The sequence below is a fragment of the Eupeodes corollae genome, chromosome 1, assembly GCF_945859685.1.
Source record: "Eupeodes corollae chromosome 1, idEupCoro1.1, whole genome shotgun sequence".
In the NCBI taxonomy this organism is placed as follows: Eukaryota; Metazoa; Arthropoda; class Insecta; order Diptera; family Syrphidae; genus Eupeodes; species Eupeodes corollae.
In genome coordinates, this window is record NC_079147.1 from 109130497 (window position 1) to 109148177 (window position 17681).

The 17681-nt window shown below is 35.2% G+C and overlaps 1 protein-coding gene across 1 annotated transcript in view; it reads left to right on the forward strand.

Moving 5' to 3' along the window:
* The window catches only part of LOC129941441 (GATA-binding factor C-like), a 51935-nt gene extending 35575 nt beyond the window's left edge, over positions 1-16360 (forward strand). The window contains exons 5-7 of the mRNA XM_056050066.1: positions 11957-12143; positions 14211-14398; positions 14548-16360. Of these exons, the coding sequence (XP_055906041.1) occupies positions 11957-12143; positions 14211-14398; positions 14548-14574 (402 nt within the window). The 3' untranslated portion in view covers positions 14575-16360. The remainder of the gene's footprint in view (positions 1-11956; positions 12144-14210; positions 14399-14547) is intronic.
* The last annotated feature ends 1321 nt before the right edge of the window (positions 16361-17681 follow it).

The window sequence follows — 17681 nt, forward strand, 5'->3', positions numbered from 1 at the left end:
ATTAGAAAGAACATCGCTATCATATCGTCATCAGGGTTGTTATATACTATATACCTATACGATATGTTCCTATCCTAGGAAGTTAGAAAGTAGCTATAGCCTGAGTCTTTATAATGTATAGAATTTTGTATACAGTTCAGTGGCATGGAAGGTAAATTCAATTTCATCCCTTTTCCGCTTTAATACAGATTATAATATTTTAATGTTGTTTTTGTTGTTGTTGTTGTTTTCGTACTGGTTGCTGGTTTTGTCCTTAAAGGATATGAATTCTGATGAAATAAGAAAAAGTGTGCGGGGGATTTTGATGAATTAGTTGACACTTTTTGTGCGAGGAGTCAAAGCCGCCAAAAGCCAACGGCATCAGCTCACACTTTAAACATGAATTAAGTGGGTAATTTTTATCTCGTTTTCCTCCTTCCTCCATTAATTCCTTATTGCGCCTAACAAGGTGCGCGCTATATAGCAATGGAAACGGTACCTAGTCCTGATGGGACGGTAATGAAATCATTTAATGTCCTTTGCTGATACATTGATGGGTGTTTTTTTTTTATTTTTTTCTTGTAAGAGTTTTAACTTCTTTTTTTTTTTAAGCTTGAGGGTAGATATGTTTTTGGGGTACTTTTTAGCACTTCATGTTTGGAGAAAGTTTTTTTGTTTTTGTTTTAATTTTTTGGTAAAAAGTGAAATTTACATGTCAGTCAAGGACATTCAAAGTTATAAATGATACCCTCCAATGTAGGTTAGGTATAGATTACTTAAAAGTTTTGGAAAGTGGTGAAATCCTCGTTTGTTGCTCTTAAGGGCAGTTAAACTTATTTATTTGTGAAGTTTTGGTAAAACGTTAAGGGACAGGTGTAAGGTACATTATTTCCTAAAGGTATTTACAAGATTTTCTAGGTGTGTCCTTTATCCTTGGCAGAGTTTGTATTTGTGTTTTAAATATTTCGTTACCCTCTTTTACTTTTAAAAAGCTATAAATTGTGAGTCTTTTTCTTAAATAGCTTTGAGAAACTTAACTATAAATTTGCTATTTAGAACTTTCATATTCTTCATCATCTTAAAAAAACTATTTCTAAAATTTTATGATGCTATATTTGGTTTTAAGTTTTTCTTCTCAAGTTCCGACAAAATGTGAGTTAAGCCACAGTTATATAAATTATTTGGTGTATAGTTCTTGAACAAGAACCAAATATTTTCAAGCTCAAGTAAAAAAGTTGACTGACTTAAGGTGGCGCTACAGGCTTGTGTGAGCTTTAGGTCCTCACACAACAAACTTTTGCATCTAGCTCGGTCCCTAGCTAGATGTTTCCAGTTGCGCACTCCAAGTTGGGTGAGGTCACTTTCCATTTGTGCACCACCAGATCCGCAGCCTTCCTTTACTACGCTGCCTTGTGGATGTGAATTCGAAGAATTTCCGGGACGGAGGATTGGTGTCCATGACTTTTATATTTCGGACTAAGTCTACTCACTCATAAAAGTCCTATTGACATCACTCTGAGTTCTCCCGATTATGTCAATATCTTCAGTATGTGCGAGTAATTGGACAGACTTTTTAAAGTGCTAAGGAAGGAGCTTTCTTTCAAGGCCGTTGTTAAGAAAACCGCATGACAGACTAGTTTGACACGGATGGCAAAACTAGACATGGCTCTATACACCTCGTCCCTGTAGATGCTGTGATATGCGGCCTTAAAATCGATGCAGAGATTGTGAGTGTCGATTTGATGTTCTTGAATTTTTTGAAGATTTGCCGTAATGTGAATATTTGATCGATTGTAGACTTTCCTGGTCTAAAACCAAACCGATAAAGACGATGGGCTTTAGACGTTCACATAGAAGATTCCTTTATATTTGGTGCAGTTTAGAAAGTCTACTTTTTTCAGGTTCGGGCAAAACAATACTGAAGTTTCATTCATCGGGCATGCTTTCTTCCGAACATATCTTAAAGATAAGTTGAAACATGCCCCTAACCAAATATCTACAGCTGCTTTAAAGGTCTCGGCTTTAAAGCCATTTGCTTCAGCGGCTTTGTTAGGATTCAGACAAAAGTTGACACAATGTACATGTTCACTGTGACGAGGTCAATTTATTTAGTTTTCTTTCACTTTAAGATCGAATAAACCTTACGACTAAGTATTAGCCTTTCGTTTTGCATAACAAGCTGGTCAAAGTCCATACACTTCGTCTGTTCTAACGTTCCTTAATAAATTCAAATTCAATTCAAACCTCTTAGTACCTACACCATATTGCCTCAAATTACGTGCTCAAATCGACCGTAACGCCCATCAGTCGCGTGCCGTTCTGCCAAAACATCTTATTTCATATGAGTAATCTTAAGTTGAACTTATACATAACAAAATACAATCCGAAACATATATAATATAGATATTTTGCACAGTCACTTTTCATCGGTCGATCACCCACAGTTTTGGTACCTTTAACGAAAATGAATCGCATCATAAAATTTCACAAAATCCTCACTTAAAGTGTGTTCCTTTTCTGCAAAATTGCACACACAATAAGTCCCTGATGATGATCGTTAGTGTAGGCGCCAGTCCAAATCGGATTCCCTTCCAATGCCATGGTCATCATCCAACGTATACAAAAGATACAAAAGAAAGTGTAGTGTCCTTCATGGAAAAACTAAAGTCCATTCCTAGACAATGTACAGTATATATAACATAAACGAAATACAAACAACAAACACCTTGTCATTTGTCATCCTGACGCCATCCACCAGGACGAATATGACCATGTTCTATATCGCAGGTAGGTCTGCGGATAGGAAGGTATAAGTAGGTAAAAGGAAAGTCTCTTGAAAGTGTCCTTTCCTAATCACAGCAGGAAATAAAGTGGTTATGTCAAAAATTTACCCTTACAACATATAGGTATAGGTATAGACAATTATTTTGTCCTCATCCTTAGTTGTAAATAGTTAGTAACTCTGTGGGAGGCAAACCCAGCCGCGCCGCTGCTTACTCCCTCTGTTTATATTCTCTCAACCACCCGCTGCTATTTATTCGTAATTAATTCATTACCTGATGACATCAGCAATAATTTTATTAGAAATCCCAGAACTCACATAAAATCAACAAACCTTAACATATCGTTGCAATAGATGATAATAATTATGATGATGATTAAAATAATGATGGGAAGAGGGACATGGATAATTTGATTTCTCTCTCAATCGATTGATATACCTTGCTTGCGACACTTAGTAAGGTGTTTAGTTACGTTGGTAAAATGCTAATAATGTAAAAACTCTTCTTTCACATTATAATATGCATGCATACTGCACTGCACTGTTAGTATAAGGTTGCAGTTTCTGCTGCAGTGCTGCTACGGGAAGACGAATGCTTTAGGAATTTCAATGCAAAAATTGTCTTTTGTGTAGGGTACAACATGCCGCCACAATATCGCCATCCAAACGCGTTGATGTACTCCAAACATCTCACCGCATTTGACGGTGGGATGGTTAGGATTGAGATAGACTCGTAACGTAATTTTGTAATACTAAGAAGAAAAAAGGAAATAATTACGTACTAGTGTTGCCGTTTTGCCACTCTAAAGGTTCTTTAAACTTTAATTCGATTCACAACGAAGAACTTAGAATTTTACTTAACTGACACTGTTTTTTGGAAAAATAAATTTTTCAAACATTATTTAAAATAATTCAATCCAATCGTTTATTCAGTGAACTAGAAATTTAAAGGTTTCCTAATATTATTTATTTTCTTTAGCCTATTCTGACGCATTTCACTTAAAATTTGAAACGTTAGACAAAATATTGGGAGTCAATATTTGTCACTAAACTAGTGCGCTATACTGCCAGCCACATAATGCACCTGTCATATAAGTATTTTCAGAGTGTGTTTGGTTTCACAGTTTGCAACACATCATTCTTAAGCATCCCATAGAAACCACACTTGTGTGCATACCGAGGTACTGACACCTGGTGTGGCATTTCGACACACACGGCACATAAAACATTACACACATTGGTTGTAAACGAGATCTCAAAGAGGAAATATCAGAATGAGTGACGTTGAAGCTTGAAGCTTTTATAGAAACAACTGGCGACGCACTCAACAATGATTTAGCTGATGCAAGTGTATAGTAGATGTGCACACGCATCTCCATACACACCACATTGATCGAGACACCGACATACGGAAATCAAAAACTTTTGGTTTTACTCGCTCCGAGTCTGACACTGAACACTGGTGTCTGCTCCAGCCCACACAAAGCACACTGTGACATCCTGTAGGAATATGAAGACTTTTCGAGTCGGAGCATTAGTTTCATACGCTCTACTTGACCAAGCTATATCAGGCGTTGAGCTTCTATCCTTCATGGCTCCATCTTCTCCTTCTTTCACTTTCTATAGGTATGTATACGGGCCCTTAGGTCGTGCCGAAAACATTTCTTTAAAAACGACCCAAGGTGCTTTCATTCCCTTTTGTAATAGGACATACTTCTTGATAGAGGGCTTAGCTGCTTGATTGCTGTCTTAGCCCAAACAAATAAGCGGTTTGCAAGAGTAAATCTTCGCTTGATCTTGTTGTTTTTCACATTCATAGGGAAGCCTAGATGGACAAAATCCTTAATTTCCTCAAAGTTAAGTTTGTCTGGCGATGTTTTGACACCGTCGGTGTTGTAGGCCCCTTCTTGATGACAGCATGTACTTGGATTTGTCCCAAAACCGCTTAGTTCATTTTTGTCCACTCTGCCTTAAAACTAACAAAAGCTCCGTTAACATCACGCTGAGCTCTTCCGATTATGTCAATGTCATCAGTTTTGTCATAAAAGCTCTAGACGATTACTTTTAGAACGATATTAAAGTAATCACATGACAGCGCACAAGCTTGTTAAGAGCCTTTTTTGACATCGAAAGGTACGGCTAAGATGTTTTCAACCTTTATGGAGCAGCGCGTTCTCCATGATAATCCTCGTCCTCCAACTCGTCCCTGTAGGTGCTATCATATGAGGCTAAAGATGTGTCGGGTGTCAATTTGATGTTCTCGAAATTATCCCAGTATCTGCGGTTATGTAAATATTTGATCGACTGTGGACTTTCCTTGTCTAAAGCCATATTGATAAGAACTTCTCAGGTTGTTAACGATGGGCCTTAGACATTCACATATTACGGCACCAAAGATTTTGTACGTGATGGTTAGTAGACTAATTTCTCTATAGTTGGTAAAGCTAACAGGATCTCCATTTTCAGTATCGGGCAAACAATACTCAGGTTCCATTGATCGGGCATGCTCCTAACAAAATTATGTCCAGCTGCTTTGAAGAACTGAGAATTCAAGCCATCTTCTCCAGAGGCTTTGTTAAACTTCAGCTTGTACTCGTATATATGTTTTGTAAATCTTTACTTCGTCTAAATTGCGACGACGGGATTGTTGTCTTTCGTCGTGTTAATTGAATGGATTATCCTGCCTGCCAGCGAAATATGGTTCATTGTCGCCGTTATACAGTCTGCAGAAGAGGTCCTTAAATGTCCTCACCATTAATTGTTATTCAAATAATATTATTATGTTTCCACTTTAGTCTAAGCAGCCTTCAATTCGAGTTTGATGCACTTGTGGATTTCGTTTCAAAGAACTTTCTAAACTCATTTCTGCCTTTGAATCTCTTAACACCTTCGAGTGCACACTTCTTGACATTACGAATAAATTCGGCAGATGTAATTAAAAAAAAAATATTCGTTTGAATTTACAAACATGTTTCTTTTGACACTTGATTTTTTAGAAGATGACAATTAACTTGTTCTGGATTCGCATCAAGACATGAATGATTGAATTTATATAATATATATGAATATTTCAGTAAAAGAATATGTGTTATTGTCATTCTAGAGGAGGAACTGATCCAATACCCTCCCCCCCTCATGAACCTTCAAACCTGACTCGAAATGCTTACACTCGCCTCAGTCTCTGTACAGCATCAGTCTGTTGTCTTTCTATAAACATGGGAAATCTGCAAATCCGGCTCGAAGGACCAATTTTAATAATCTTTTCTTTATTTTTGTAAAACAACTACCTTTACCTTTCAATGACGTCATATTGGGCTTAAATTGAAAGTCCCCAGTGACTTAGTCTCTCCTAATGGAAAACACACTTCTATTAACAAATTTTTGTAACAACTTATTTAACCGTCAACACACTGACGCATGATATCTGGCAACTCTTATTTTTCAAACTACGAGTGAGATGATAAATTCTCCTCTTCAACTGTGATGTAAACATAACGATAAGCCCCTCTGGATGTTGTACAGCGATATACCTATTCATGTGAAATTTTATAGTTATGTAGGTCCCCATATTCCTCCACTATAATACTATTTCATCTGACGCACTCTTGTCCGTTTATCTGAGGTGGCTGCGGGCTGTGTTGATGAAGCTGCCGCTGCTGTTGTTGCTTCTGCTGCTGCTGCTGTTGATGCGGTTAACTTGCTGGTTTTTGATCGCATAAGTGCGATAAATCGGTGCGCAGCGCACAGTTTTGGCGACAACAAAGTAGATGCAACAAAAAATACCTTTATCTAAAAAATATACTTTATCTCTATCTACTATTTAACAAAAAAAAAAAAGATACAAATTCTCTTCATCAGGACATTTCTCGAGCGCGAGAACATTATATTTTCTGTCAGACTAATTAGAGAGATAACAATCTTGAACCACAGCATCGCATCGCAGCCATGCCATATGGATATAGGGAGACTTTGAGATACAAAAATATAGTGGGAAGTGAGATAGTAGATACATCAGGCTTCTGGCACAAAGCGTAACCCTTAACCACGTTCATATCACGTCACAAGCTCATAAACCTATCTAACGAAAAATTGAAATGTTGTAAAATTAAATAAATTTTTAATGTAATTATAATTAATTATAATGTCCACCATCATCATCATCATCATCAAGTTGTTGCTATATTTTAAATGGATTTTGTGGTACAATTAAATTGCCAAACTCCTCTCCTGCTTTAGGTACCCCACTACAGAAAAATACACCCTGTGTTTCCATATGTCGCAGATCGTAATGAATTTCAATATAAACGGAACCGTGTGTATACATAGAAAACACTCAACACCATTCCGCTGCGCCAACATCGCAGCGCCGCCGTCGCCCGTCATACATTTGTTCCGTTTCGTATGCAATCAACGTACTTGATTCTGAGTGTCGAATGTCGAATTTCGAAATACGCTTGCAAAACTAGGAGTATACTTTTCGCGCATATCAGCGAAACAAATCGCTACACAAATTTGTGAGTAGGTATTTTGACGCTTCGCTTTTATGCTACGTACGACTGCCAAATTGACGACGACGACGTTTAACGAAAAACATTTTCTATTTCCGTCAAAATCCATGGACATTGTCCAATCTCGATAAGACGCCAACGTCATCGCATCGCTTCGCATCGCATGGCAGCAGATTGAACGAATTTAGTTGCGAATTCGGTCGTTTGCAATTATTATTAGGTTAGGTTAGCTATGGCATAACCTGATGGTTGTGCTACTGCTGTTGGGTCTGACGGTTTCAGTGGCGATAGTGATGGCGTGCGTGTGGGCTTTGTATAGATGGGCAGGTCTTTTTGCTTGATATTTGGCATCTTTCCTATAGTATGTAGGTAGATGTAGATGATGGTTATGGTGATGGCATCCGAATCAGAAAGTTAATTTGTGAGAAAATCAAATTATTTTGTCTTTGACGTTTTGACGTTGAATGCATGTTCGACAACAACTAAATACAAACTTCATATACTATATAAATGTGATTTCCAATTTATAGGTATTTAGATAGGTACATGCGATGGAACATGGTAATTAAATCTGATGAAAGTTTATGATCAATGTTTATAAAGGTAATACCAGTTAGGAGTGTTGCGACGACTGTGACTGTGGTATATTATGATGAGTGGGCAGAGATAAGTGAATGGGCTGTCTTTTGATTGGGATTGAGAATTGATATCATTTAAACTTGGATTTATAACAACAAACAAATTGCTAAAGAAATTTTAAGTGAAAATGAAGTATAAAGGTATATATATAGGAGAAACGGAAGGCATATTTAAGATTCATTGAAGACAAAATAACGTGTGAAGAAGTTAGATGATTTTTGTGTTGATTGTCAAGTACATATATGACTTAAAATTGAAGTCGAATTACTGGGCATCTTCGTTGTTGATTTTTATTATTTCTTCATCCATTATGTCCTTAACGCTGAGGTACCAGATATTTCGGTAGTCGTTTTTGAGTAATTATCCTTCTAATGAGCTGATTCGGTTGATTCGCTGAATTATTTACTAGATTTTTAGCCAAAAATAGTAGAAGTTACCCTCGAGTTGATACCCTCGCTCGTTGCTGTAGTGCTTTTGACCCTCTCTGTTAAAGAATGCAACAGTACAGGTTCTTAATTTCTTCCTTTCGAAGGCTTTCAGCTGATTCTGTTGGTGGCTGTTTTTTAGAGATAACAAATTGCAAAACTATAATTGATGACTGGTCTCAACAGCTGCTTAAAGGTCTGGAGCGTATGGTCTGTTTACTTAGTCCAGTACTTCACTTCATGAATGGATAAAGACGATGGAAGACCCAACTGGCGTTCTTTAGAACTATCTTATCATGTAGGTTGATCTCATCAACTAAAAGAAATGATAGTTCTCTTTATTAACAGTGACGATCCGTCTGGAAATTTAAGGTTTAGACTTCTGCATTTGATCTTCTTTGGGATCCTCTAATCAACTCATTAAAATGACAGTCCTCTTCTGACAAGTAAACAGTCTTCGCAATGAAATGAGTTCAGACTTTGTAGCATTGATTTTAATACACCACTTGTGGTAAAAATCAAAGAGTCGATGGATGACCTTTGACCTTCCTTACAGCTATAAGCGGTGAAATGGTTATGCAATAGGCTAGGGAATCATCGGCGTAGGTAGAGGAGGTTCTCGCAGTTGTTAGGTATAAGTTGGTTTTTTAATACAGTTTCATAATTAGCAGTAGAACAAGTAATTTTATTTACATTCGTGATGTGCTACATCGGAAGATTTATCTCATCAATGATGTCTATGCATTATATTAGAAGTGAATATCACACGGAAGAATGTGCTCCTTAAAAATGCTTACAAGTTTGTTCCTTAATATTTTTAAGTATTTGTCACTTTTTTTCTAAAACTTGACTGGAGTAATGTTGTATTTTCTGAGTTCTCAGCAGCCGAATTTCTTGAGATGTTTCTGTCACCAAATATTTAGCTAAGAAAGATACTTAAGAACCAGTTGTAATAATCATTGGTTTTCGTTATTAAAACCAATCATCGGAATTTTTTCACCAGGATGGTTATACCCATCATTGAAAATTTCTTTCATTACGGGACACAAATTTCCTGATTAGAAATCAAACATTTTCTGATTGAAAATCAAGCATTTCCTGATTGATTCCTTATTGAAGTAAAACATTTGAGGTTAAAGTTAATCATTAAAAGCTGAACGGACAGGTGGGAATACAAATACAATGGAACGCTTCCTTGTTCCAAAATTCGTTCATTGAAGACGGTTCCATCATTGAAAAAGTAAAAACTAACGAATAGAAAGCTTAGCGTTAAACAAAACATAACATATTTAATTCTCTCAATCGCCTTTTAATTTCGAAACAAAATGCTCAATGATAACTTTTGGCCCCTTAAAAATAAATGGAATGTAAATGAGGCCACGAAATTCGTTATTTTGACAGTTTAAATTGTTAAAAAATGTTGTTTTGTTAAAGAAATGGTAGAATTTTGTCCCAACAAATGCAAATTGAACGATTATGCTTTCGGCATCTAAATCACAACAAGATAGTGATACTTTGGGGTTATGTTCCTGAAATATAAAATACTTTAGTGGGGTTGATTTTTCCAATACCCTATTTTCGATATTATAAATTTATAAAGATTAGAATTTCTTAATCCTTATAGCACGTTTATTTCAAAGAACAAAGACAGCTCTCCATTTAGTTTGTCTTTCCAACTTTTCCCCTTTTAAAAAGCTCAATGGTTTTCTTGTATTTAATACTTTCTGGATTTGCAGATAGCTCTTTCTAGTTTCTACATTGTGCAATCCCCTCTGAGTTTTGAAATTTCAACCAACATTTCCCAATTTAAAAAGCTCAATACTTCTCTCGACTTTTTTTTCTGGACTTGCAGTTCGTTCTTTTTTTAACATTTTGTAAGACCTTCTGAGCTACGAATCTACAAAAACTTACAAGACTCAAAATAGTATAGTTTATGGCATAGAAGAAAGGATTAAATCAAATTTTTCTTTGATAGACGAAAGAGTAATTGTATTTTTCGTTACTGTTACATATGTGATTCACAGTAAACCCTAAGACGCTTGTATTTAAAAATTTAAAAAATCTAAAAAAACTTTCATAGATTGATCTAATTTAGCACTCAAGGTGGCACTCTAATATAGCTAAGTACTCCGTTTCTCTAAAAACCCATTTTCTATTTCAAAACTCTTCGGCATCTGTCATTCTTATATTCAAAAATGGATAGATCAAAATTTGGTGATTTGAAAGTTTCAACAAAACAAAATGTCAAATACAAATTTTCCAAAAAAAAGAAAAACAATATGATTCAAAAACACATAGGTATACAATACCGCTCTTGAAACCACTTAATACCCCACTTGATCTCTGCTTGATCCGTTTCCTCTTTCCCCTCTCTGAATCAGCACCCTTTTATATTCAAAAAAGGAAGAATAACTTAAAACAGATTTCCCGCTTTGAAGAATAAAATAAAATACAAATGATGATCCCTAAACAAGAAAACAACATAACACAGTAGTTTCTATGATGGGTAACAATTCCCTAACAATGAAACTGTGGAAAAGTATCTATTACCCGACAATTATTTATACCTTTATGTATATGTAGAACCTAGGCGGAAGCCCTTTTTGCGCAAAAACTAGTCTCGCGAATGTAAGCGATCCGGTCTTTGTCTCTCACTCTAACTTACTCTTGGAAGTACCGCAGGAAACCTATCAGAAAATCATGTTGGGTTTTTTGGGTTGGGTTTTTGATATAGAATCGGGAGGGATGCCCACCTTAAGTAGTTAGTTCCCTTACCTATGTTTTTGAATGTGATGCAACAATATCAAAAGCGGTCCTCTTCACTTAAAAGGTATAAATCGGTATCGTCGCTCGTCGTCTACGGGTAAGGGTTTGATAAAACCAGGTATAAGGGTAACCTAATTCAAAAACGACGGAAAAATAAAACTATAACAATATAATGTTGCTACAATTGTCGCACGTTTGTTGTTCGGCTGCTGTTCTACAAATATATTCACCACCGATTTATATGTAGACACTAGTTATGTATTTTCTTTTCTAAATAAAGTAAAGATCAGCGGACTGCTGAGCTCTGCCGGGAAGCCTTTGTTCCTTCATTTGGACAGCGAGCGACGGATAGAAAAATGCATTTCATGATGATGGTATATTCACGCCCCGAAATGTCTGACACTAATGATGACGACAATGACGATGACGATGACGACGACGACGATGAAGCGCATTCTCCGCCAGTACCGAGCCGCATCAAGGCCTGAGGAGTACCTATACTTTGAGTTCTGTGGAAACTCAATATCGTTGCGCGCTTCTATAGATTTGAATGAAAGATAAAAAATGCGCGCATAGAGAGACTAGGAGGCTTATCGTTAAAGTAGATCGTAAAAAGTATCAAGGCATTTCAGGGCAGGGGTTTTCTTTTCTAGTTTGTTGTTGTTGTTGTTAGCACTTCTATATATACGAGTACAACAACAACAAAAATGAACTATTGTGTTGTTACAATAAGTTGAGTTGCTGATGATGCTCTTCAAAAATGTTGCGCGTATATTGTTGTTTATTTTGAATAATATCTACTTTTTTTTAAAAGAAATATTTTTACTTATTTTTATTTTTGTTTATTTATATTTTAGGTTAATCGTCCTCTGACAATGAAGAAGGAGGGTATACAAACGAGAAATCGAAAGCTATCTTCGAAGTCAAAGAAAAAGAAGGGGCTTGGCGGTGCATGCCTTCCTATTGGTAGTCATTTGGGTATGAGCGATTTAATGAAACCATTGGATTCTAAAGGCTTTGGAGGTGGTTTCTCAACGTCTATGGGTAAGTTTAAAATTTGTTTGATATTATTTATAAGTTTTTGCTGTTTTGGAAAATTTGTGTTTACTTATATTTTGTGGTCAGAGGTTACACATTATGATGAATAATATTTTAAAAGATTTGAGTGGAGGACTTAAGAAATGGAGGGAGAGGGGCAAGGTGGGGCAGTTCTTATAGTAGTTTTAATATTGTAATAGTTTATGTATTTTGTTTAAATTAAAAGAAACAACACTTTTTAATTAAATTGACGTAAGTAAATGGATTCATTTGGATGAGCTTGTCTCTAGCTTGCAGTCTTCAGTTTCCAAGCTGGTGGAGTGTGTTTGGCCTCAACTTTATCACTCCACCGGAGATTAGGTTTGCATCTGCTTTTAGTAGGTACCCTCAGACTTAGCGTTTATTACCCTACGGCAATGCCCCAGCCATCTTTATCGTTGAACACGTAGTTTTTTGACCAGACAATGGTCAGCTCGTAAATTTCGTGATACGATACGATACGATGCGTCTCCTCCAGATATTATTTTGCCAGTCGACACAAACTAGTCCACATATCGTACGTAGAACCTTCCCCTCGAGATATCAAAGCATCCTTCATCCATTTGGACTGAGAAGATCAAGATTTTGTACAGTGTCTCATTGGTACTTCGCGGTAGGGCCTCATTCCTCAATTGCCTACTTCTGTTAAAGAAACAGCGACTAGGTTTAATTTCAGCGCTGTCATTTGCAAAGTTAATAGCAGTACCCAGATAAATTATCAATGGTCACGTTCTGACCTAGTCTTCGATAAGAATCGTCTCTATTTGATGACAGCAAACACTTCCTTTTCTGTCCTCGTAAATCACAAGACCAATTCTGTTAGCTTTACCGATACCGATACCGGAAAAGGAACCCTTAACTGCTCGTTTGCTTCTTCCCATAATGTCGAAGTCATCTGCATATCCAAAATATTTTGAGAATTTTTGGAAAATGGTATCATTGGTGTTAACGTTTGTGTTGAGCACCAATCTCTCAAGAACAATATAGAAGCAGCTATATATATGACAGCTCATCGTCTTGTCGAAGTCCTCTGGTGGTTTTGAAGGTTGCGGTTGAGCATCTACGAATTTTGACGCAGCAACAAGAATTCTTCAACATCATCTTGATAAGTCGTATCATTTTGGCAATGATACCAAAACTCAACATGACAAGGTTGACGTTTATCATAGGCTGCTTTGAAATCGATGAAAAAATGGTGCGTATCGATTTTATACTCTAGGGTCTTCTCTAGGATCTGGAGGAGTGTGAAAATCTATTCGATGGTTTCTAAACATGAAACCACACTGGTAATAGTGAATCAGTTACGCTAATCATAATACGCTAGACAGAGTCGTGGAGGCAATGTTGAAAAAAGCTGATGCCTCTGTAGTTGGCGCAGAGAAGGCTTTCACCTTTATTATGAATCGAGCAGATAGTGCTTTAATTGTTCTCGTGGGGCATTCTTTCTTCCGACCAGATTTTGGTTATGATTTGGTGCATGCTCCTCACTAGATCAGCCCTCTCGCGTGATTGAAAAGCTGCGCCTGTTAACCGCCATCACTAGCTGGTTTTTTCGACTTTAGCCTAGTGATGGAAACTCTAATCTCATTTGTCTACTGAGTCTAGTTTTATAAAATTCTAAGAACTTAAATTTCTAGAGAAAATGCAGGGGTAAAATGAATTTATGTTAAAGTCATTTGTTGACAAGGAACAAAACACAAAAACATACAAAGTTTTAATTTATAAGAAGGTATGTAACTTTCTGTAAAGCCTGTAAAGGGTGTCCCAAAATGTGCTCAGTATCTGCATCCATCATTTCCGTTTTTCCTGATATTTTGTTCAAAAATGAGAATTTTTATTTGTGGTTTCTTATGAGCTGCGAACACTTAGCTTTCTCAAAGCTTGAGTACGTTAATTTCTATTTTCTTAGAACGAAGATCGAATCCAAGTAGAATATTTGTAATCACTGTTTCCAAAGTTATAAAGATTTTGTTTAGTTTTTTATTTATAGAAAATTAAAATCTAATTAATAATTCCTATTTTTTTGATTTACAGGACAACATGGACACTTATCAGGAGGTTTGCATCCAGCTCATGCTCATATGCACGGAGGATGGTATGCCAGTGGAATGGGTGCATTGAGTGCCTCAAGCGGACTACAAGGAGGTTTCTCAACAGCCGGTTCATTAGGAGGAGGTGTTGTACCTCATTCCCAGTCATACCACTTAGGACTTAGCTCCATGGTAAGTTTAATTTTCGAACTTAATTTTAAATTTGTTATTTTAATTAACTTTCAAAATATTCGTTTTGAATTTTATTTTTTTAATTTTTATTTTAGTGATAATTAAACTTTCGATTTTAAAATTTCCCTTTTTCTATTTTTTATTTTCAGGGCACATGGAGGCCTGACTACACGTGATGGAGCGGGAATAATTTGAACAGCAATATTTTTAATTAAAACTTACTTCAAATGCAACTTAGACCGATTTACAATTAAAAACACACACAGAAACAGAAAACACCACAAAATAATGATTTTTATTTTTGTCACCAAAACTTCTTACCACATTAGGATGAGTTTATACCACCAACTTTATAATATCTACAACTGGGACTTAACTGACTTCATATCCTTGCAAGCATATAAATGATTTATATGACCTCTTTTTCTATAAATATGTATATATATGTACCTCCACCCTACACACCCTACACCCTATACCCGTTATCATTGTAAAAAGTCAGCCAGGTGAATTTATGAGCTTGGACATATTTTACATATTTACATCATTCAGCACAGAAGTCACCATGCCACAAAATCATGCAATTAGTGGTCGCGCCACCGAACAAAACACAACCACAGTGTGAATACGAATAAGGAGACTACTGTTACCCCTTTACTTTTTAACATCCTTCGAGCTATACACAGTACACTTACAATACAACCCTCTAAGGAGAATAAAAGAAATGGCTGGTTTTAATTGAGTGCAAGCAGGAAGGGAGCAGGGGGAGGGGGTGGCTTATAAAGGGGTTGTTGAATGTGTGACGGGGGAGAGAATCAGGAACCCAGTGCGATTTAACTTTGATTTATACAGGCGTAACCTTAATTTATTTTAGTAATGAATTTGAGCTACGAATTACATAAATTGCGTGCAATTCCTATTATTTAAGGACCTTACACATTATTTACATTTTATTTTATAATTCTTTTATTTTTGTTTGTAAAAAGAACATAATTTTTGTTTAACTAAGTTTATTTTTTTAAGTAGCAGAAATTGTATTAAGTTAAACCGCTTTTCTATAATTTATAGATAGCTATGGTAAAAAGTTGCATACCTAAATTTTTGGTTAAAATTTGACCGAAATGGGGCGGAAAATATTACATATATATAAAAATTAAATATGTATAGAAATACACCACAAATCTGCCATAACTGTACAGTGTAATGATATAATATAGAATAAAATGTAGTTAAAAATTGATTTTATTTTTTATTTAATAAAAAAAAACAAAATTTATATCTTGTGTATAGTTAGTAATAAAATTAGAACTAAATTTTTGTCACAGAAAATATAAAATAATTAAAGAAAACATTTTGTATATATTTAAAAATATTATAAATATAACAAATAAATGCACACATTTTAATGTGGAATGTGGAATCATGTGTGGAAATGGAAAGGACATTGAGGGAAAAAGTTATGTGTTAAAAAATCAAATTACAATCGTCCTTTTTTGCAGCCAATTTATCATTAAAAAAAATATGTAAATTTTTCCTCTTTGCAAAAATTTAAATATTTATAAAAAATGTAAACTAAAAATAAAACAAAAAAAAAACATACCGTGATAATATTAAAAAAAAAAAGAAAAATAAAATGAGAGAGAATTTATCAAAAAATATATATATTGTGTTTGTACAGAGTTAGTCATCAAGCGATATAGGTAGGGTACCCACACAAGGTCAAAGAGAATGGAAGTTTAAAATAGTTAAAAAATAATTTAATACAAAAAAAAAAAAAAAAAAATATACTGATATATTTAAAATACTAAAATTAAGATTAATTTAAATAAAATATGGAAAAACATAGCAAAAAGAAAAAAAAACAATTGTAAATGTAAAAAACAAACAAAATATGTCTTGATGTGTTAATATTAGTATTATTACATTATTATTATAAATATTGTATTATTATTCTTATTATTGCTATTAAAAAAACAAACATGTAACTGGCCATATTGATTTTTAAAATGAAACAAAAATGGCAGAAAAATCACACACAAAAAAATATATATATAAAAAAAGAATAAATGAAAAATTAAGAAAAAATAAAAAATTAATAAAAAAGAAAACTTTGTCGTTTTTTATTTAAACAAATTTGAAAGTTATATAAAGTTTCTATCTTAAAAGAAACAATGTGCGTTGAATTATGGAAGTCATTTGGTCCTGTTTTCTTCACTCTAGCGGGAGACATTCTTTAATATATTTGGAAATTGTTTGAACCATTATCGATGTATCTCAAAGGTAATACAATGATTGAGATGAAACTAAAAATTTAAACAAATAAAAGGTTTGTATACGCATTTACGCAATTTTCAAGAAATACACCTAAAATTAGTAAAAATCGGTTTTCGGCTAAAATATCTATGATAGGTATTGAAATTAAACTTATTTTATCGAATGCAAAATGTTGTTTTGAATAAGTTCTAAGTTTTTGAAATATCCATCCCTTTTACCCTAACGACGGCGATGGCGAATCGAATTCCCCTATAATGGAGATAAAACCACTCAACCACTCAAGCTGACGTAGGTCAACAATTTCGCCTACCCAAGCTCGACGAAGTGAAGATAGCTATGTCTAAACTGAAATCCAACAAAGCTACTAGAGCTGACGGCATTGCTGCCAAATTATTTAAAGCAGCAGGTGATGATTTCGTAGGGAGCATGCACCAACTCTTCTGCAAAATATGGTCTAGAGAAAACGTGCTCGATGAGCTTAATCTCAGCATAGTTTGCCCAATACACAAGAACGGAGACCCTCTAAATTGCGGGAACTACAGAGGCATCAGTCTTCTAAAGATTGCATGTAAGATCCTTTCTGCCATATTAATATTATATGAAAGTTTTAAGACGTTCGTCAAAAACTTGATAGGGCCTTATCAGTGTGGGTTCAGACCAGGAAGGCCCGTTATCGACCAAATATTCACACAACGGCAGATCTTGGAAAAACCCAGGAACTTTAAATCGATAACCACCATCTCTTTATCAATAATTCCGTGTATTACAGTTCCTTTAGGAAAGAGCTCTCTAGTTGTGGCATACCTGTCAAACTTATCCCCTTGTGCAGAATGACGATGGAGAATGCACACTGCTCTATCAAGATCGGAAAAGATCTAATCGATACGATTCTTTAACATCGTTCTGGAATGAACTGTGCAAAACTGAACTGTCAACACTGTGGGCACAATCATCCAAAGCTACATTCAATTAACATAATTGGAAGATCAACCGTGACAGTTTAGCGTTT